At 48.4% G+C, this 20,502-nt stretch overlaps 1 protein-coding gene across 5 annotated transcripts in view; it reads left to right on the forward strand.

The window, feature by feature from the left end:
- The window catches only part of MIIP (migration and invasion inhibitory protein), a 29,552-nt gene extending 9,800 nt beyond the window's left edge, over window positions 1-19,752 (forward strand). For 3 of the 5 annotated variants that reach the window (XM_065575195.1, XM_065575193.1, XM_065575194.1), the window contains exons 2-10: window positions 1,368-1,558; window positions 2,307-2,780; window positions 3,428-3,530; window positions 4,178-4,289; window positions 5,296-5,360; window positions 5,790-5,919; window positions 6,336-6,432; window positions 9,210-9,317; window positions 9,649-10,731. In XM_065575195.1, coding sequence (XP_065431267.1) covers window positions 1,368-1,558; window positions 2,307-2,780; window positions 3,428-3,530; window positions 4,178-4,289; window positions 5,296-5,360; window positions 5,790-5,919; window positions 6,336-6,432; window positions 9,210-9,317; window positions 9,649-9,789 — 1,421 coding nt within the window. In that variant the 3' untranslated portion in view covers window positions 9,790-10,731. Of the gene's footprint in view, window positions 1-1,367; window positions 1,559-2,306; window positions 2,781-3,427; window positions 3,531-4,177; window positions 4,290-5,295; window positions 5,361-5,789; window positions 5,920-6,335; window positions 6,433-8,240; window positions 8,300-9,209; window positions 9,318-9,648; window positions 10,732-13,544 lie in introns of those variants that run through there. The other 2 variants (XR_010594254.1, XR_010594255.1) reach the window with 2 other exon arrangements.
- The last annotated feature ends 750 nt before the right edge of the window (window positions 19,753-20,502 follow it).

The following is a 20,502-nucleotide window of genomic DNA, read 5'->3' on the forward strand; positions in this document are numbered from 1 at the left end:
ATGGAGCTACTATAAGGTTTGAAAACCGTTCCTGTATTGTAGTTATCGGTGGTTCACAGTCATGCTGGAAGGGCATAACGAGTGGGGTCCCGCAGGGATCAGTTCTTGGTCCGGTTCTGTTCAATATCTTCAGCAGAGATTTAGACAATGGCAGACAGAGTACACCTATAAAGTATGCGGACGATACCAAGCTGGGAGGGATTGTAAGTGCTTTGGAGGATAGGATTAAAATTCAAAATGATCTGGACAAACTGGAGAAAGGGTCTGAAGTAAATAGGATGAAATTCACTAAGGACAAATGCAAAGTACTCCACTTAGGAAGGAACAATCAGTTGCACACATACAAAATGGGAAATGACTGCCTAGGAAGGAGTACTGCGGGAAGGGATCTGGGGGTCATAGTGGACCACAAGCTAAATATGAGTCAACGGTGTGACTCTGGTGCAAAAAAAGCAAACATCATTCTGGGATGTATTAGCAGGAGTGTTGTAAGCAAGACACGAGAAGTAATTCTTCCGCTCTACTCTGCGCTGATTAGGCCTCATCTGGAGTATTGTGTCCACATTTCAGGAAAGATGTGGACAAATTGGCAAAAGTCCAGAGAAGAGCAACAAAAATTACTAAAGGTCTAGAAAACATGACCTAGGAGGAAAGATTGAAACAATTGGGTTTGTTTAGTCTGGAAAAGAGAAGACTGAGAGGGGACATAACAGTTTTCTAGTACATAAAAGATTGTTACAAGGAGGAGGGAGAAAAATTGTTCTTCTTAACCCCTGAGGATAGGACAAGAAACAATGGGCTTAAATTGCAGTGAGGGAGGTTTAGGTTGGACATTAGGAAAAACTTCCTAACTGCCAGGTTGGTTAAGCACTGGAATAAATTGCCTAGGGAAATTGTAGAATCTCCATCATTGGAGTTTTTTAAGAGCAGGTTAGACAAACACCTGTCAGGGATGATCTAGATAATACTTAGCCCTGCCATGAGTGCAGGGGACTGGACTCTCGAGGTCCCTTCCAGTCCTATGATTCTGTTTTTGTTTTTTTAAATCATGGTGGTTTTCCTCTGTTAAGTTTTTATAATCTCTCTTTTTAAGAGCACTCAGATTTGGGGCCTAAATTACTTGATAATTTCCCTAGGGGAAGAGGAATGAAAAATGATGCTTGTTCTTAGAGTGTGTAAAGCGTGGAGACTTTTGAGACTGATTCCTTTCTCAGGGGATCTGATAAAAACTCCAACTGTCAGAAAACCCTCCAACACTCCTGTCTCTAGAGTGGATTCCCCTCAATTTGTAACTCAATGGCTCCTCCCTTCCTGTTCCTTTGTGGAGTGCTCACAGTTATGCAACCCACCTTTCTCTGGCCCTTTAGGGACCGTCATGCAGAAGATGGAGTCGGAGCAACTGGAGAGGCTGCGTCATGCAAACCAAGACCTTCTGCAAAGGCTCAAGGTGAAGCAGGAAGAAATCAAGAAAAGACTTCCTCGCAAGCCACTATCTTCATCCTCTCTTTCCAGAAGAACAACTCCTGCAGAGAGAGCTGTTCCTGTTCCTAAGAGAGGGGTATGTGCTGGGCTGGGCAGGCTAGATAAGAGTGGTGCAAAGGGGCAATGATGCTGTAGCAGAAATGCATTTTCCTCTCTAACTGTTCCATGCCTGGAACTGAGGTTTCCTAATGTAAAAGGCGTTTTTCAAACCTGCAGTACCCAGAGGTTCGGGACTAGAAATGCTGAGCTCCACCAGGCACAGGGCCGGGAAGCAAATGGGCACCACAGTGACAGACAGCAATGCTGCAGAGAGAGTTGCCGGGTAGATGGGGTGCACGTGCATGAGACTGGTGGTGCAATCCAGTGGCTGTGGAGTCTGCTGGAGAAATAAGCGATCCCATGGTCTGAGCTCCGTCCGTCTAGCAAAGGCTCTGCCTCTTGGCCCCATGAGACTCGAGGTGGGAGAGAATACAGTGGCCTAGATAGAGCAGAGTCTGCTACCACCAGCTGAGGTGGCCGGAGGGGTATCCTGGACCATTGTCCTTTAATTCCCCACCACCTCAGAGGCCACCCATTGCAGTGATACTCGCCTGTGGGCAAAGAGGCCTGGATGTAGCCTGTTCACACCCACTCCGTTCAGTGATCAGCAGTGGCTCAAGCCCAACACGAGGCCTTTCCCCTTCTCTCTCCAGCAGCCTCTGTATGACTGTCGCACGGCAGGGTGGGGATGCGTAGAACGGTAGGAGGCCGAGTTATCGAAAAGCTAATTCCCGAGCTGTCTCCGGCTCTGTGTGGTGACGTGTGGGTCTCTGTGCTCGTTACAGAAGGAGAACCAAGTCCGTGCGACGAAGGGCACACCGGACCCCGTGACGCTAGTGTCTGTGGAACCCGGAGCCAGCGCAGCCAGGGCAGCCCTTCATTCGCCATTGAAACCCGCAGCGTGCGGCAGGGAGGGGAGGGGTGTGCTGCACCGCAGAGCGGGGGCGCAGCCGGGTTCCCCCAGGGCAGAACGAAGCTTCACACCGGCAGCATCCCTCACCAGAGAAACCTCCAGAGTGGCCAGAGACGGCAATGCCCTGAGAAACCCAGGGGAAGAATCCACCCCTGTGAAACACAGAGAGAGCAGACAGCAATCCACCGTGCTCCGTGGCGCCCTGGAGAGGGGCAGGCCATGGGCTGAGGCAGAGACGGTGCTGGGCAGGACCCCAGCGGAAGGGAATGGCCAGCGGCAAACGGCCATTAGAGACTCCAGGACTCCCAAATCAATCCTGCTGACACCTGGGGGGAAAGAAGTCAAGGTAAAAAGCAAGATGAGCATCGGCCTGAGCAGCTCAAGCCAGGTGGAGGGGAAATAAATATCCGGGTCCGAATTGTTCCATTCCTAATAGCTGAGGGCCCCGGGCATCTCACCCACCCTCTTCCCCCTTCTCTGTGGAATGAGAGCCGAGCCCTCTCCCTCACCCCACTGCTGCCCTCACCACGCACATTTGGGACAGGTTGCTCAGACAGCACGGCTACTGGCTTCCCACAGAGGGCCTCGTGGGTTACCCCCATTGCGCAGCTGGTCTCTGTAAGCTCAGAGTATACATCCGGCATCAATTGTTGCCGTCATCCTGCTAGGCAGCTCGGGGCAGCCTGGGGTAGCATTGTCAGCGCGGAGCTGGAAGTCGGCAAGCCCTGCGTGCTGATTGCAGAGCTGACACCGACTTGCTGTGTGGCCTTGGCCACGTGTCTCCGTTTTGCAGAGAGGGGTGAGAGACCCGCCCAAAGCCAGGCAGTGAATTGCTGGGACAGCTGAGACTAGAGCCCAGATTTCTCAGCCCAGTTCATTAGACCACAGCCGCCCCCCTTTCTGCAGCTAGCAAATACGTCCCCTTTGAGGAGCGCAGTGTCCTTGTAGCCGCATAAGGAGTCTCTAGTGACCCGTGAACTCTTTTCACCCCAGAAGGAAGCAGGCCGAGTGACTTTTCTGTCGGACCCTGAGGAATACACCATCCCCGCCGATAGCTGGTCAGCACGTCCTTTCTTGGGCTACGACTGGATTGCAGGCAAGTCCTAGCCCCACCGCACAACTGTGGTGTTATTGGGGTGATCTGGTTGACGGAGGGGCTAAAATCACAACTCACCTCCTGTACGGTAAAGGGTACAGACCGAGGCGCAGGCCCGGGGCTGGAGACCGCGTGCGCTTTGGGACCAGGGCATAGTGAGCTGTTGCCCCGGTACCGCTGAAAAATCTGCAAGTTGGGCAGTGTTCTCAGTACAAGAGCTGCAGTTTTGCCAAGCCAGACACAGTTCCTCAGTCAGTGCAGAGATGACCTGTGCTTTCCTGGAACGGCAGTGAGGAGACTGGCCAGGAATCCATGCAGCTGCGGTGGGGCTGAGAGAATTCGAGGGGGGCCCAGAGGAGCAGGAGATGAACGAAGGAAACGAGGAGGAGAGATCATTTCAAGGCTTTTTGTCACAGAAGTCACTGGCCCCTCCGGGTCAGTGGCGCTGCTGGGGTCTCTCCTTCGACAGAGGCAGTATCTGCTTGGCAGTTGGCCACGCTGCTCCCTTCGTGTCTGCTGGTCTGATCAGTCGCCCTCTTTGGCACACAGCACCCTGGTTAGCTGACCACTTCACCTGAGCTTTCCCAGGTCACCTGCCTCTGATGCAGTTCCAGCTTTGAATTTCCTTCTCCGCTTCGCGTTCCCAGGGCTGCTGGAGACGGACTCGTCGTTGTCCGAGAAATCTGAGCAGTACTTCTCTGAGCTCCGGGAGTTCCGGCAGGTGAACAAGGAAGCGTGTGTCCATGAGGAAGACCTGGGGTAAGGAGGGGACTAAGGTGGCAGTGAACGCCAGGAACAAGGGAAGAACTGGCAGGGGGTCTGTGGAGCAGGAGACTGTGAGGATGGCTCATCCAGCCCATCAGCGGGTCACCGAGCGTTTGCTCTCTTTCTGGGGAGCAGCTGTTTGCTATTGAACTAGAGCCAGGTGCAGAGGGTGAACTGTATCATTCCCGCATGGCCAAGAAACCAGGAACGTCTGGGAGCGATTGCAATGGATTTCTGAATTAGTTCCTGTCATCAAGTACAGTAAAAGCTTTGTTATCCGGCATGGGGGAAGGGGGGGTGCCGGTAAGTCAAAAATTCCGGTTAACTAAGAGTTATACTTACCAATGGAGAGGAGGGAGTTTGGGTGTGGGAGAGGGCTTAGGGCTGGGGGTTGGGGTGCAGGAGGGGGTGCGGGGAGTCGGATCCAGGCAGCGGCTCCCAGCAAGCGGCGACATGTCCCTGCTGCTCCTAAGCGGAGGTGCCGCCAGGCGGCTCTGCATGCTGCCTCTGCCCGAAGGCGCCGCCCCCGGAGTTCCCACTGGCTGCGGTTCCTGGCCAATAGGAGCTGCGGACCCAGCGCACAGGGCGGGGGCAGCACACGGAGCCCCCATGGCCGTTCTTCCGTCTAAGAGCAGCAGGGACATGTCGCCGCTTCTAGGGAGCCACACAGAGCCAGGTAGGGAGCCTGCCGGCTCCTCATCAACCGGACTTTTAACGGAGATCAGAAATGCCAGTTTCTAGAGCTTTCCGCTTGGTAAAGTGCCGGATAACACAGCTTTTACTGCATATTGTAATGCAGCAGGTGTGTCCTTTGCCCAGAGATGGGCATTTGCTCTGCGAATAGGCCTTCGGTTTCTTGGTGTAAGTGTGACGAGTGCTTTCCCCACCAAGCCAGTCTAAAGGGAGGTCTGGACAGCAAGAGACCCCCTCAGAGGATATTGCATTATTCCCATCGCCGTCTCCAGAGTGCACAGCTGTGACTGCATCTTTGTTTCCTTAGGCCAGAGGCACCGGATTACTTGGCTCCTGAACAAGAAGCAGATTTGGTTTCCAGTTCCCATCAGTGTAAGATGAGATGCCTTCCAAATCTAGTTTCCAGGCATGGGCAGCTGCCTTCTGTGGCTTTCTTTTTGGAAAACCCCGGCCTTAAGCCTCTTAGAAGGGGCGTAGGAAGAATTCACAGTTCAGCCCCTCTCCAGCCCCCACTTCCCACTCCAAAGAGGCAGGAGTCCCTGGGTTGATTCTCTTTCGTGTCCTCTCTGTTTCTCCAGGGTTCTCTGTAATTGACCTGACTGACTTACGTGCTTTAAGTTGAGGAAGTTCAGTTAAAGCTGCATCTGTTTTCAGGAAACAGTTGAATGGGAGGGAAATTACCGTGTAAAAAGTACTTTGGGAGAACAGCGGGGGTTGGTTCTGTGTGGTGTGTACGGTGCATTGGGGAAGAAGAGTGCCACAGGCTATGAATGAAGTAACGATCTCTCCTCTGCATGGCAGGTGTTTATTGCTATCGATTAAACAGGCGCCTGTTTACAGTCCCGGTGGATTCCCAGTCTGCCTGCCCCATGTGTAAGACCCCGAGAGCCCGACGGCCTCCGGAGACGCTGGAGGAACCAGCCTACGTCAGGTCTGCACAGTGCTAGTAGCTCAAGTGTCACAGGAAGCCATCAAGGTAGACAGAGAGCAAGCTAGGCATAGGGGAGGAGGTCTCTTTAAGATGCCTCCTTACAAAGTTGCTGTCTTAGGGGAGAGGGAGCTCTGGGCTTTGAAATGCAAAAGGGCCAAATTCAGCTATGACGTAAGCAGGAGCAGCTCCCATATGAAGTCAATGGGAGATGTACCCTCTTACCTTGGGGTTGAATTTAGTCCAGAGTCTGGGTCTACACACAAGTCCCTAAGGACCTTATCCAGAGCTCATTGACTTCAGTAGGCTTTGGATGAGGCCTTAAGACTCCAGGTGCGGCAGGAAGAGCGCAGATGCCTTCTGCACTGTGATGTCTCTTCTGGAGGACCTGCGCAGTTACTTCCTCTGTTTGGCTGCAGGGTCAGCATTCCCAGGTCCACCCTCCTGCCTGCCTATAAGTACAAAATCCATCGCAGGAAGAGCTTTGAACCAGCAGACGATCTGGCTTTACCCTCGGTAAGTTTCCACCTTCCCCTTTGACGGTTATGCAGGTGGCTGCATCATCACCAGGTGAATGGCCATAGCAGCATGTTAGGAAAAGAAGAGAACCAAGAGCCTTGATTTGTTAATGCCAGGGATGGGTCTCCGCTAAGATTCCAGAGCTGAACACCCCTAAACTGTGGGGAAGTTCAGAGCGAGGCTTTGAGACTGGTCCAATCATTGTGACAGCCAGGAAGAGCCAAACCTAGGTGCAAACTCTGCCGCTCACGCCCATCTGTAACACAATCTAATTTATATAACCCTCTGTGTACACTGCGTGTGTCCGAATGCTGTACACTGAGAGCAAATGCCTGCAGAGTTGGGTTGAGTGGCTCTCCCGCAGACAGACAGGGCAAAAGAATGCAGCAGAGAGAGAAAATCAGGCTGTTGTCTTTACTGCTCGCAACTGCAAATAAACAGTTTTGCTGGTAAAATCCAGTGAACAGCAGCATGGGGTAAAAGGAGACAAGCAGGATGAATGAGTAGAGTGTGGGCCAAAGCCCCAAAGCAAAGAAGGCAGGTATTTATAAAGACAAGGTGTATGTCTACACAGCAAAAGAAAAACCCGCGGCTGGCCCGTGCCAACTGACGGGCTCCCGGGTTGTTTCACTGCTGTGTAGACTTCAGGGCTCAGGCTGGAGCCCAAGCTCTAGGACCCTCCCACCCTGCAAGATCCTACAGCCCGGGCCCAAGCCCCGAAGTCAACACCGCAGTGAAACAGCCCTGCGAGCACGAGCCCAAGTTGGCTGGCACAGGCCAGCCACGGGTGTCTAGTTGCAATGTAGACGTACCCTCAGTGGCTTGGAGAGCAAAGAGCTCCAGAGAGACGGATCTGGCCTTGAAACTTTTGTCCTTGAAAACTGCAGATTTAAGATGACTGAAACATTTTGTGAATTCATGTCCATTTCGCCAAATTGTTTAGGTCAAAAAACCCAACAACCTATAAAATATCTATTTCCAGGAAAATAGAAACATTTAGTTTTGACAATTTCCAAAGAAAACATTTTGATTTTTTTTTTCACTTCAAAACAACTTTTTGATTTGAAATTTCCTTCCATTTGATTTAAAAAAAAAAAAAGAAAACAAATGCTTTTGAAATTGGAACAAAACATTATGTTTTGGAACAAAACGTTTTGGGTCAAGCAAAATGTTTACTTCGACCCGAAACAAATATTCTTTTGGTTTGTTGATTCACTGAAAAACTTGAAAAGTAGTTCTTGGAGGGCAACCAGTTATTTGCACAGCTCCAGCCAAAATTGTGTCTGGAGGAGCTGAGTGGGTAAATGGAGGCCCAGTGCATTGAGTTCAGAATGTTCAGGAAGCTGATGTGACAAATCTTGCAACTACGTGTTATTATGTGTTATATGCAGTGTAGCTGTGAGAGTCCCAGATTAGTAGAGAGATAAGGTGGGTGAGGTGTTATCTCACCCATCTTGTCTGTCATTGCAACCACATGTGATTTGACAATCATTGGTTTTAAGTTTGATTTCAAACAGCAAATAGAAAACCTGGATTTAAATAATCAATTTTAATTTTGTTTGCATTTGTACTTTTTACTTATTTTCGTACAGAAAAGTTGGTTGTGATTGGTTGGTACTTCTTTTTGCTAAACCAGGAGGATACGCTATATTTATACGCATTTATTTAAGAAATTCTATAGCTTAACATTCATTTATTCAGATTCTTAACTTTTATAACTGTTTTATTGTTAGGAAATGATGTATTTTATTACGTTTTATTACGTTAGAGAATGATTCATTTCTTCTTGTGTTTTGTGTCACAAGCTGCATTTGGATGGAAGTTGAAATACAATTAAAAATGACCCAAACCAGCATTTTAAAGGGTGGGGTGTTTTTTTGTTTGTTTGTTTGTTTTTTTAATTAGTTAAATAAAACTGCTGTAAGTGTGCTGGATACACAAGAAAACACAAAGTGAGGTCATCAAAATGTTTTGTGTTTAAAACTAACTGGTTTATTAAACAAAGGAAGCACTATCTGTACTAATGAATTCAACAGATTGTTTCTGGTCCCCATATCCTTCAAGATTTTAGAACTCGTAGATTTCATCCTCTCACACCTAATTTTTATCCACAGATTGGAAAAGAGGGTGGGGGAAAAACTTGCCTGCTTTTCCAACTCCTAGTGAGTTTTTCAACGTTGAACTGAACTAATTGAATAAACTGATCTGAAGAAAATTCTCTCTCCACCTGCAGAGTAGGCTACTGCGGTTAAAAGCTAGTTTACCGTTTCAACAAATTCTGGCTCCAAGCGCTTAGCCAGAAACTTCCACCAGTTCAGGGCTTTGACTTTCTTTAAAATTTCAGCAGCCAACATGTACTGCTTGAATTGTATTACTTGTATTTAATGTAAAAGATTTTAATAGTGTATAGTAAGGTTAGGCCTAAACATAAATTTGTCATACTTTCAAATTTAATTAGCTTTAATTTTTGAAAAGAAAACATGTATTTAGTTAAAATTTTAAAAAGGCCAATTGTTTTGATCCATTTTTTTTTTAAACTGCTTTTGGAAATGGCTGGAAGCCAGTGAAGGGGACACATGGGGGAAGTGAGGTAGCTTTGCACCTTAGAGCCTCTTGGAAGTTCTCATCGGTGCCCCTTTGTGACCATACAAAGCTCTTAAAGAAATGAACTCAACCGTCTCTCGGAGCCCCCTTTTGGAGAGACTGGGCTGTTGCTTTTCTGGGGGCACGTACACTACCAGAGAAAGCAGTCACAGATAGACCTCTCCCCGCAGCACTGCCTGGCCGGTTGGGAGAACGTCGTCCCTTCCAGCAGCCCCACGCTTAGCAGTTTGGATCTGCGAACTTCACTGCAACAAAAACCCACTGACCATTCTCACCTGGTAAGGACAGGCTATTCTGAGTTGCACTTGCCTTGTTTTCAGGGGCCCAGGATGATAATTCACTGACAGCTAAGCAAGAGACCTAGAGCGCATCAGGGTCAGTCTCCCAACTTGCCCCATTGGGTATGAAGCTAGGAAGCATCCACCTTCCAATGGGATGTCTGCCCTTCCAGGGAACGATGCTGCCGCTGTGCGGCAGTGAAAGGGTTAATGGAGCTGGGAGACAAGGCCCTGAGCCAAAAGTGAGTCGTAAGGCTCTCTGTGCTGTGACGAGATGGGGGAGTGGGAGTTTTGGTTTTGTAGGTTGATGGAGTCTTTGTTTGGGTTCTAGACCTTGGTGTCCCGAATGTCCGGAGGAACCAGAACGGACCAGCTCCTAAACCTGTCCCGCTCAGCTCATTTCAGACTTAGTAATGCTTCTCGGCAGAGAGCTCCAGACAAGCCACTATGCTACAGAGCAACTCCTAATTAAAGTCCTACCGTCTCAACCGTATGAGCTGCTGACCTGATTACCCAGGGCCCATGGGGGATACTGGGAGTGAGTAAAAATGATGGTGTTTGCCTAAAAATGAACCTTTAGAGGAGGGATTTTTTCCGAGCCCTGCAAGTGCAAACGCCCTCGCAAAAATCCGCATGCACGTGTGTGTTGGAATTGTGCAAGCTGCCATTAGACAATGGCAGAAATTGCTTGCAGTTGGCCAGTTTTGGCCTCTAACCGGCCCTTTGTACATACAATCACCGCAGTTGTGCTTTCCCATCCAGGGATGTAAACTAAGTGTAAGTGGTCAGTTGCTATAAGAGACCATCTGGTAGGTTTGAGAAAACAGGATGACTAGTCCTGTTCCCTGTAATAGAACAGCCATTGGGTGTATTGCAATAGACACGTACAGAGCGTTCATCCGCCCAACTCATAAAAGTGATACGGTTGACTCATCAAACCAAGAATTCTGACTCTCTGGACAAGAAGTTGGGACTGTGAGCTGCAGCATGAGGTATGCAAAGATACTCAATTTCATGCTTCCAGGAATTTGGGAACATGATTAATTCTTACATTAAAGAAGAGTGACGGTGCTTTAGTTCCAATAAGAAAAACGTGTTTGTTTTTGTGCATTATCTTTGGACAGAGGATTTGGTAGATCATGTTCAGCATAGATCTCTCGGGGGGAGAAACCATTGTCAAAGAAAGAGGTGTTTTATGAATCACAAAGCCACAAAATGCCTTCCAACATTCTGATGTCATGTTTACCTCTGATTGTAAAAAGGCTGGTGGGAAGGCATTTTGAAGACCTGCTCATGGGGGTTTTTAATTGCATTGAAATAATGTGGGAGAGTTTGTTTGAGGTGTGTAATGTGGTGTGGTTTTAGTTTCCCTTTAGGAAACAATAAAAAAGGAGTTTTATATTTTCTAGTATAACACCTGGAATGTAGAGTTCTATCATAGGAATTCTATGGATTGTAGAATTAACTCATAAGTAAGACTACGATTTACTTACGGGTATTTTTAGTATAGTCAGTATAGCGTATACTAGAATATAGTATATATTTATAGTAGACAGGTCACGGAAATAAACAAAAAAATTCGTGCCCGTGACCTAGCTATGACTTATACGATAAATACTCCTGGCTCAATCTTGGGGGGGCTGTTACTGTGGAGGACATCCTGAGGGGCTGCTGCTGCAGGGGGCCTCCGGAGCAGCTGCTGCTCCAGCCACCCCACGAACTGCTGCTTGGGCGGTCCCCAGGGCCAGCTCCAGCTGCAGTTGGTGTGGCTGGCTGCAGGGCCACCCGAGCAGCTGGTCCCGGAGCCAGCTGCTTAGGCGGCCCTGGGGTCAGCCACACTGGCCACTGCAGAAGTCATGGAGGTCACGGAATCCATGACTTCCGTGACCGACAAAGAGCCCTACTCATAAGAGTATTTAGAAACCTTGGTCCAAACCTATCCATCGCGTGTAACACAATTGACTTCTATGGGCTTACCCCAGGGATGAGTTTGGCTCATTGTCTATTAGTGTTACAGAGCTTACTACAGGTGCAAAATGTAGGTTGTGGATTTTTTTTTTTAAAAAGCGGGAATTAATTTTACAAGACTATGAATGGAATAATTTTAATATTTAATTGAAAGCAAGTTTGTTTTAAATTAAGCGTTCCTCTTTAGTGTGGGAAGTTTAGACATGGTTGGGCTGGGTGACTGGATGAGAAATAGAAAATGAAACTGACTATAAATGGAAAGCGCAACTTTAGTTTCTTTGACTTAATCTGAATGCAGTGTGAAAAAGGTACAACAAACAGTATATCAAATATGATGGAAAGTACATGGAATTTGTAAAGTTCTTTCCATTTTGGGGGCACAGAAACTAGACATACCCCTCAAACTAATTCAAAATACAGCAGTAAAACTTCTTTGTGCAAACTTGTATCTTAAGGCAGGACTCCTTAAAACCGTTTCACCACTAAGCCCTCAAATCATAAACCCTTTCCCAGTTCTTCCCTGGAATAAGGCACAGCATTTATATAGAGTGTTATACCCCCACTGCTCCATTCTACGCACCACCGTGGCTACAACCTGCTGCTGTTACACCCCCATCCACATAGGTTATCCCCATATTACTAATGGGGAAAGTTGAAACCCAGGCAGGTTAAGTAACTTGCTCAAGGCCACACAGCGTATCAGTGGCAGAACCAGGATTACAACTCGGGTCTCCTGGCTCCCAGGACTGTGCTCATTCCTACAGGCCATACTGCCTTTCTAAAAAGGTGGGCTGTGAACCCTTTGGCTCCATATGGGAACCAGTAAGGCCTGGGAGGACAGGGGATTTTGGTAATGTCGTGCTACATGTCAGCCAGAAAATGAGTAGCATCCCGTACTGGAAGCCGTGAAAAGGAAACCAGCTTTCCAGTCTACACTTGACCATCTTCCAAGGTACATAAAGAGCCAGGCTCTGCTGAATTGAAACGAAGCCAAGCCCAGGAAGTTCCGAAGACGTTGACTGGCGCGCGTGTTCTATAGAATGACCGCTATTGGGCAGCCTTTTGTGATGTTGCTATGGGAGCAAGTAAATATCCCCTGCTAGGTTCCAGCAATTCCAGGTGGACTCTGTGCATCGTGGATTGTGTGATCCAGCCAGAGTACTTGTCCTACTCTAACGTACATGGAAGAAGGACTACGTATGTTGCTGTTCCTGAGCTCTGAGCTGTGGTTGCTGGGGTGTGTTCGTGGTGCCAGTATACAGCAGACTGTAGGTAATTGTTACTATTATTATTTGAATGGTGGTGGTGCCTACAAACCCTGTACATGGACCACTGTACAAAAACAGAACATTCCCTGTCTCAAAGAGCTTACACCCTCTAGCAAAGTCAGGCAGAAGGTGATTTTGTTCGACCTTTAGCGTCCAACTGATGTTCTAGTCGTGGCCTGTATGGCACTGGGGATTAGTAACTGGCTACAAAGTCTCTGATATCTAGATCATTAGCTGGAATATAGCCCGGGTTGGTCATGGTGAAAGCTGTTATCTCATGGGTCTTTGGTGACTTCATGAAACAAGTCGGTGGGCCTCAGACCAGTTCCTGAAGGAGGCGTGACAACCTCCCCAAGATGACCATCCCAGTTAAACTCTTTGCTGGTAGACTCAGCAGAGAGGCCAAGGGCCCTCTCCCGCCTCGACATGGTGACTCCACATCAGAGAGGAGGCACAGTGGCTCGGATGAGTAGGCGAATGTTTTATTGTCCAATTTGTGGATGGAAGTTTTCCATCTACAGGGCTTTTGCCTTTTACCATTTTTTGCCATTGCAAAGTTCGCTGGCCTTTTTCATACAACCTTATTCAATCCTGTTTCAGTATAAGAAGTAGTGGTCAACATGCCAGAACCAATCCATTAGCTGTGTGCGTGTCTCACAACGTGGGTGTATTTGCAGCATTAAAACGTTCTCTCGGTTACATGTTTAAAAATCCTCTTGTCTCTTTCTTCCACTACCCAGTTCTAAGTTCTTAGGGATTTCTACTGCCCTTCTGAGCCCAGTGCACGGTCCTGCCCCCGCTGCTGTCAATGGGAGCTTTGCCACGGATTCCAGAAGTGTAGGATCATACCCTACGGGTAACATACTGCTGCTCTCCCAGTAACGTCTGCCATTTAGAACACTCCCCCTTCCATAGCCTATTATCACTTCTGCCTATCCCCAAACTGCTCTCCCACCCTCCCTGCCCATGTATCTGATTTGACTCTCCACAGGGGATCAGCTTTTCCACTGGAACAACTGGCAGCCCTGGGTCTGCATGTGCGAGATACACAAACAGGCACGAATCCGGCACTTTGTGGTTTCGGCTGAAAACATCACCGTGAACCTGAAGACTGGTGAATTCTGGGAGGAAAAGGCCTGCTCCTTGCTGGATTGTATCATGTGCAAGCCGGAGGAGTGTCCGGGCAGTCCTAGGCTATCTGGCTTCTTGCCCCAATTCGAACATCTCTCCGTTTCAAAGCCCAGCAACGCTAACCCACCTCCCATGAGCATCACTGACTTCGAATCTTATGAGAGTCTCCCGGTGGTGGATGACACAGGTGAGAAGTAATGGCCTAGAGGGGAGTGAGGTGTAACTTTCTGATGATTGTGCTGTACTCTGCAGCACCAGACAGGACAGGATTGAGGACACGGCTTGCAGAGCACATGGCAAGATGGAGCAGAAGGAATACATGCTGCTGGAGCAACTGCTTGAACTGGACTAGAGAATCTGGGCTGGATGACTAAGGGCTGCATTGTATGACTCAGAACTGGTCAGCGGAGTTTGAATAAAGTTAAATGGAAATGTAATCATCTTTGGAAAGTTAACTTTGCCTTTCCCCATCTCGTGCGGCTCTCGTATACGAAAGAAACCTCTGGGCCAAAGGCAGAGCTGGCATAAACCTGTCGAGATGCACCCCCCATAGCCGGTCTGAATTTGGCCCTGCATTTGGTTTCTATTTATCCTGCCCTTGCCTCCTCACTGCAGCAGTCTGGAAACGCTGCCCACTCGGGGAACTTTTTACCCTGGGTATTGTGGTAACAAGTCCAATGATACGGCGTTGGCCCAGTTGGACATTAGAACCATCTCTGATTGCCCAAGTGAGCCTTAGAACCCCTTCCTCCACTGACTGGACCAGGCCCCAATATGGTCTTCGTTTCTTGAGCAGCAGGAGGGCCCTTTCCTCATTAACAGGACGCGGCTCCAGAGCCAGACCAGACCCTAGGACCGTTCTCTCTCCTTACTTAGCTGAACTGGGCCCCAGATCTTTCTCTGTTCCCTCTTTTGCTGAGTTGGTCACGAAACTTTTTCCTCTCTCAGTAACTGCACTATTCCTCTTGCCCAGTCAACGTGTGCAAGGAGAGAGGCTAGGAACCCTCTACTGAATGGGCTGGACACGGATTTCTCTCCGACTGTGTCCTGGGATCTCTGTCCCAAGCACAAGACGGGATTATATTTTCAGGAGCCAGGCTCTGATCCGATTTTCATGGGGTAAAACTGGCGTAACGCCACCGATACTGATGCAATGACTCTGGATTTCTGTTGGCGTGATTGCAGTCACAATTCTGTTAATCAGAATGGAATTAACTAGTTCTGGGTAAGAACAAGACTCCTTTAGCCCTTTTTGGTAACTGACTAATTGCTGTTAGTTGGCCAAATCCTCCACTGGTGTAAAATGGGCATAAGTCCACTGATGTCAACAGGGCTACGCTGATTGACCCCAGCTAAGGATATGGCCCGTTGTTGCATGTTGAGTAGCTTTCAAAATGTCTGCCAAGCCCTTTTGACTATTTGAACCCCACCCTCTGATCACCAAATGTCCTTTCCTTCCTTCCCTCCCTCCTCCCCCCGCATACTTCATTACGCAGAACGTTCTCATGCAGACCTGCTGGCTCAGAGCATCCGGGGCTATACTCCGGTGTTGCCCTCAGCAACAGGAGTGTATCTTTGTAGGAGACTTAATCCCCCCCCCCCCCCGTTAGTCACAGAACCCCCCGATCCTGCCCCCGTGCTACCCTGGCCTCCAGTTATCCCCGTTCTTGTGCTCTCGGGGCCTTTGTGTGTGTTTGGGAACTAAGCTTTCCACAGAGGGCACCGTCTCAGAGTCTTTTTCTTTCTTTTGAGCCTAATTCATCACCCTGGGGGGGAGGGATAGCTCAGTGGTTTGACCATTGGCCTGCTAAACCCAGGGTTGTGAGTTCAAGCCTTGAGGGGGCCACTTAGGATCGGGGCAAAATGAGTACTTGGTCCTGCTAGTGAAGGCAGGGGGCTGGACTCAGTGACCTTTCAAGGTCCCTTCCAGTTCTAGGAGATAGGATAGCTGCATTAATTTTTATTTATTTACAAGGCTCCTGAACTGCTAACCCCATTCCCTTTGCAGTCCGCTCTGGCACACTTCTCCTTTGAACATAGGTGCCGACTTTTATTTTTCCCCTGAGGTGCTCCAGCCCGGCTCCTCCCCAAGGCCACAGCCCCCACTCTGACCCTTCCCCCAAGACCCCACCCTTGCTCCACCTCTTCCCACCCCCACGTGCCAAGGCCCCTGCCTGTCCGCCACTGGCTGCTCTCCGCCTTCCCCCAAACCTCTCCTCGAGGCACCAAACAGCGGTGGCTGGTGGATGCCGAGCACCCACTATTTTTTTTCCGTGGGTGCTTCAGCTCCGGAGCCACCCACAGAGTCAGTGCCTCTGCCTTTGTAGTGGGAGGAGATTCTTACTAACATTCATTTTCACGTTAACCCCCTTTGGTTTGCTTTCTCTCTGAATTGGTTTAGGGAGCAGTCTGAGGTTTCTACGTTAAGGAGGTGTGTGCTACTTTCTGAAGCCTGGGACAGCTGGGTTGTGTATTTACACTGTGAATGACCAGATGATTTTTTTTTTTACGTTACTTGTATAGCAATGGCACACATTATAATAAATGTATGTAATTTGTTTTTCCAACAGTAGCCTAACTGATGCCTAGATTATTTTAGAGTGTGGTTCTATTCTGAAGAATGACTCCATGAGAATGATTTTGTCTCTTGGTGTTGCTGGATCAAATGTGTTCAGTTTACATGTATTTTTTTTCCTAATGGTCACCTCTGCAAATTCAGCCTGGACTTTCTGTCCCATCACTGTTTGCAAAGATCTGCTGTTGGAACTGAATTGATGTCGATGATACATGAGCCAGAAGAGACCGGTCGGCTCTCCAGGGTCAAGAGGGATAAAAAAAACAAATGATTGAAACCTTATATTTTTGTAAGAAGATATGACGCTGAATTTGCACAGAGGGGGACTGATCTTCTGGTAAGAAGCTTTTGTTTTTACTCTCTGATCATGACCACACTCCCGTGTTTGATCACCAGTGAATAGCTCAGGCCGTCTTCTTTTGTGGCTGGTAGCTAAGGGAAATGAGTGTCCCCTTCTTATGTGGTGTCTCACAGTGACTCCACTGAGGTCAGAAAGGGTGAGTATGGAGAGGCCTGGATCCTGATCACATATGAGATTCGAGTGCTTACACAAATCCTGGCTGTCTTTAGTCAAACATCAGTGACATTCATGGTGAGGGAGAGATGATTACTAAAATGTCTGGTCATGCTTGCTGAGAACTAGGTTTGAAAGTTTTTGTAGTAATTGGATTTCAGGCCAAATTTTCCTGAAATTTCCCGTGCTTTCCTATGTGGTGTAACAACTTGGCTAAGCAAACACATGACACAGGCAACGTTAAGCTGATCCATTGTTTGAGGAACTCTTGGTTCTTCTTTTAAGCCAGAACATTCGTTGCTATAAGCAGGCTTTGGAGGATGAATATTGTCCAATGATAGCTACAGCTGATGTTGATTTTAGACTCCTGGGAGGAGAGGTAAGTTTCAAAGAGCAGAGATATCTAGGAATTCTTCTATGGTGGGGTGGGGTTTGAGGAAGAAGGTGAGGTTTCAGCTCAAAGAATCATGGAAGATCTGCAAGTGGACACGCTGCCCGTTGAGAGGCCTTGTGCTTCCACCTAGATTTCGGCTCCCATGCCTTCTGTCTTTCCTAGGCAGATACATACTGCCAAGGAGATCCCTGCCCATGACTACTCCTGGAACCAAATTTAAAGGCTGCTGGGGTCGACACAGCACGGCGGAGCAAAGCAGTAGAAGTCAATACAGCCGCAAGCTGAGGAACGCATGGGGCATGGAGTAGGGATTTTGCCCACTGTGAACTAGAAAAATATTGCATGTATTTTGGGGAATTGGAAGATGTTACTACACCCACTCATCTGTTCCATCGCTTGCCTGAGTGGCCAGGGCGAAATCCAGCATGGGCTTCCTCTGCGTTTAGCTTCCTTTTTATCCTCATGGGATACATTGGCTTAGTGTGTGAGAGTACGGCTACTGGGCAGGTGGCTGGCCTAGAAAATGTAATAGCCAGCTAAGGGAGTTCTCCTTTAGTACAATTGGTAGGACTCCTTTAGGCCTGTTGCTTTGGTGATGAAGGTCTAGGGTACCACCCTGGGTTGTCTGTCTGTACGTGGCCACAGTTTATTCCCCATAGCATGGGAAACCCAGCTATGCTTAAATGGGTGAGCAGGGTGGGGTAAATGATGCTTTTTTCATTGGAGTCAGTACAGAGCAGATGTTCCGCAGTTTACGGGCTAAACTCCATTCTGTTCCTCAGAGGTAGCGGTAGACGCTGCCAGCGGGTTTACTCTGTCTGCTTTTACCTGCTGTCTGCCTCCGGGATTATTGTAAGATATTTTGAGAGTTGTTTCATCATTAAGCTTTCCCGTTAGCAAGACGATCCTCGTTGTAGCACCAAGAATGAGTGTGCGGCACTGGGCTACTTGTGTTATGTAGTAATCAGCTTGTCGGGAAATGACTGTCTCAACCACACACAGCCCCTTTGATATATTTCACCCAGCCCCACCAACCCCCACCTCCAGCCAGGGCTTGCTTTTGGAATGATTTACCAACTTTGATTTAGGGGGCAGCTTTCATCTCATGAGACGTTGCTGCAGCCTCGCGGCCAGGACGCCAATCTTCGCTTTTGAATTGTACAACATCTGAAAGCGGGGGAGAAACCCATGACTGAAACCCTCCTGTCAACTCGTTTCCTGGCTAAGGGTGGATGCTGCTTTACTTCATCAGAAGGCTTAGGAGCCCGATTCGCCACTCATCCTGGTGTAATCCATTTATTTCAGTAGCTACTTCTGATTTACACCAGTGTGAGGGAGAAGAATCCACTCCTAGAGTTTTCTGAGTCCAGCTTCTCTTAGCCTGTCTGACGAAAGGTAACTTTCTCAAAGACCTGATTGGATCAGCCAGAGACCCAGAAGCAGAAGAAACATACGGCCATGAAATACAATCTCGTTTATCTATTTCATATAACAATATTTTGCATGTCTATACCTCCTTCCAGCTGAGGAACTGGAAGTGTCATCACACCCCTGTCAGTATTACTGTCCTCAGTTTCTAGAAGCTCTGTTCCTCTATATTCCCCCATGATCTCTCCATGACCTTGATTGGCTTCATTTCCCCTCATTGAACTGCATGAACCCACACTACCACAAGCCTTCCACCGTGTGACCCTACTGTATCTATCCTGTGCCCTTTGAATGTGTAAGCCAGCAGGCTTGCATCTTTGTGTGGAGTTCAGGAAGAGGGTATGTTTAAGCTAATGTGTGGGAGGGGAGTTCACACTGGTTCCAGGGAGTGGGCTGAGTAATCTAAGCTCTCAGGAGGAGGGAGCAAATAGATCTGCGCTCCAACAGCATGTCTAGAGGCCTTGAGATGACAGCAGTGCCTGGACTCCGTTTAGATTCTGGGTGGGCTTAAAATGGGGATTTAAGGGTTGGATCCCCTCACAGCGGTCTGGTGAAACAGACCGGTGGCACCATATGGGATCAGCTTTGTTGCGTGTGAAGCTTTTTTAAACGGCTTTGGCAAGAACCTAGCGCTGCCGCTCTTAAGTGGAGAGCCAAGAACACAGCAGTGGGTTTGTTTCAGGTAAAGTAGACAACAATCATGAATTAGGAACCGTTCAAGAAAGAGCAGCTGTTAAGATCACAGGGAGGGCGGTGAGGAACTCCTGGTCAGAGGGGAGAAGTGACTTGCCCCAGGTTACACAGCAAATGTGTGTAAGAGTTAGGCAGAGCCCTCCGAACTTTTGACGCCCAGTCCTGGGTTTTAGCCACGAGACGGTCCTTCCCCAAACTAGAGCTGTATTTTCGATTCTGAATGGAAACAGCATTGGAACTCTTGGTGCTTTCTCAATTTCCCTGTTTTACTTCCCAGACCTGTAAACAGCTGGAGCCTGCTTCATTTGCAACAAATAACAACCCTGGCTTAGTGCTTCGTGTAGTCAAGGTGCTGCCCAAACAATAGCTAATGGATAGTGCCAGGGTAGTTCGGTGCCTGGGCACAGGGTGTTTCATCCTGAAACCCCAGCTAGGGATAGTCTGAAACCGCCTATTAATTAGGGTGGCCAGATGGCAACTGTGAAAAAACGGGACAGGGAGTGGGGGGGGAGGGTAATAGGTGCCTATATAAGAAAAAGTCCCCAAAAATGGGACTGTGCCTTTAAAAACGGGACATCTGGTCACCTTACTATTAATTGACAGGTGAGTTTTAACGGTTAAATAGTTGCTGGTGTCAATTAGGATGGCCCCTGCTGATTTCAGTGAAGCTGTATGAATTTACTCCAGCAGAATATCTGGCCCTAGATCTTTGTTAAATTACATGGACAATAAACGGGGGCTGTGCCGCGGACCCGTTCACCTCTCACCCCGGCCCTGGGCAGAATCTCTCTTTCATGCTGTCAGCTTTCCCGGACCTTGATTACACAGGAGATGTTAAGTAATGTCTTTGAGGTCCTGTGTTTGCCTACCAGCTTGATTCTGGTTCCTCATGAAAGAACAACATCCTCTAAAGCAGTGTTTCCCAAACTTGGGACGCCGCTTGTGTAGAGAAAGCCCCAGGTGGGCTGGGCCAGTTTGTTTACCTGCCCCATCCACAGGTCCGGTTGATCACGGCTGCTGTTCGCCGCTCCAGGCCAATGGGAGCTGCTGGAAGATGGATTTCAGTTTTATTTAACAAGCTGGAGCTATACATATATTACATGCAAAAAAACAGTGTTAAAAGAACATGATTAAAGTTGCAAAGTCAAGCACTCAGAAGTTAGGAGATGTGGAGGGACAGCACAGGGGTGCAGTGCAATCACACATTTGAGCGG

Source organism: Chrysemys picta, chromosome 21, assembly GCF_011386835.1.
Source record: "Chrysemys picta bellii isolate R12L10 chromosome 21, ASM1138683v2, whole genome shotgun sequence".
Lineage (NCBI taxonomy): Eukaryota > Metazoa > Chordata > Testudines > Emydidae > Chrysemys > Chrysemys picta.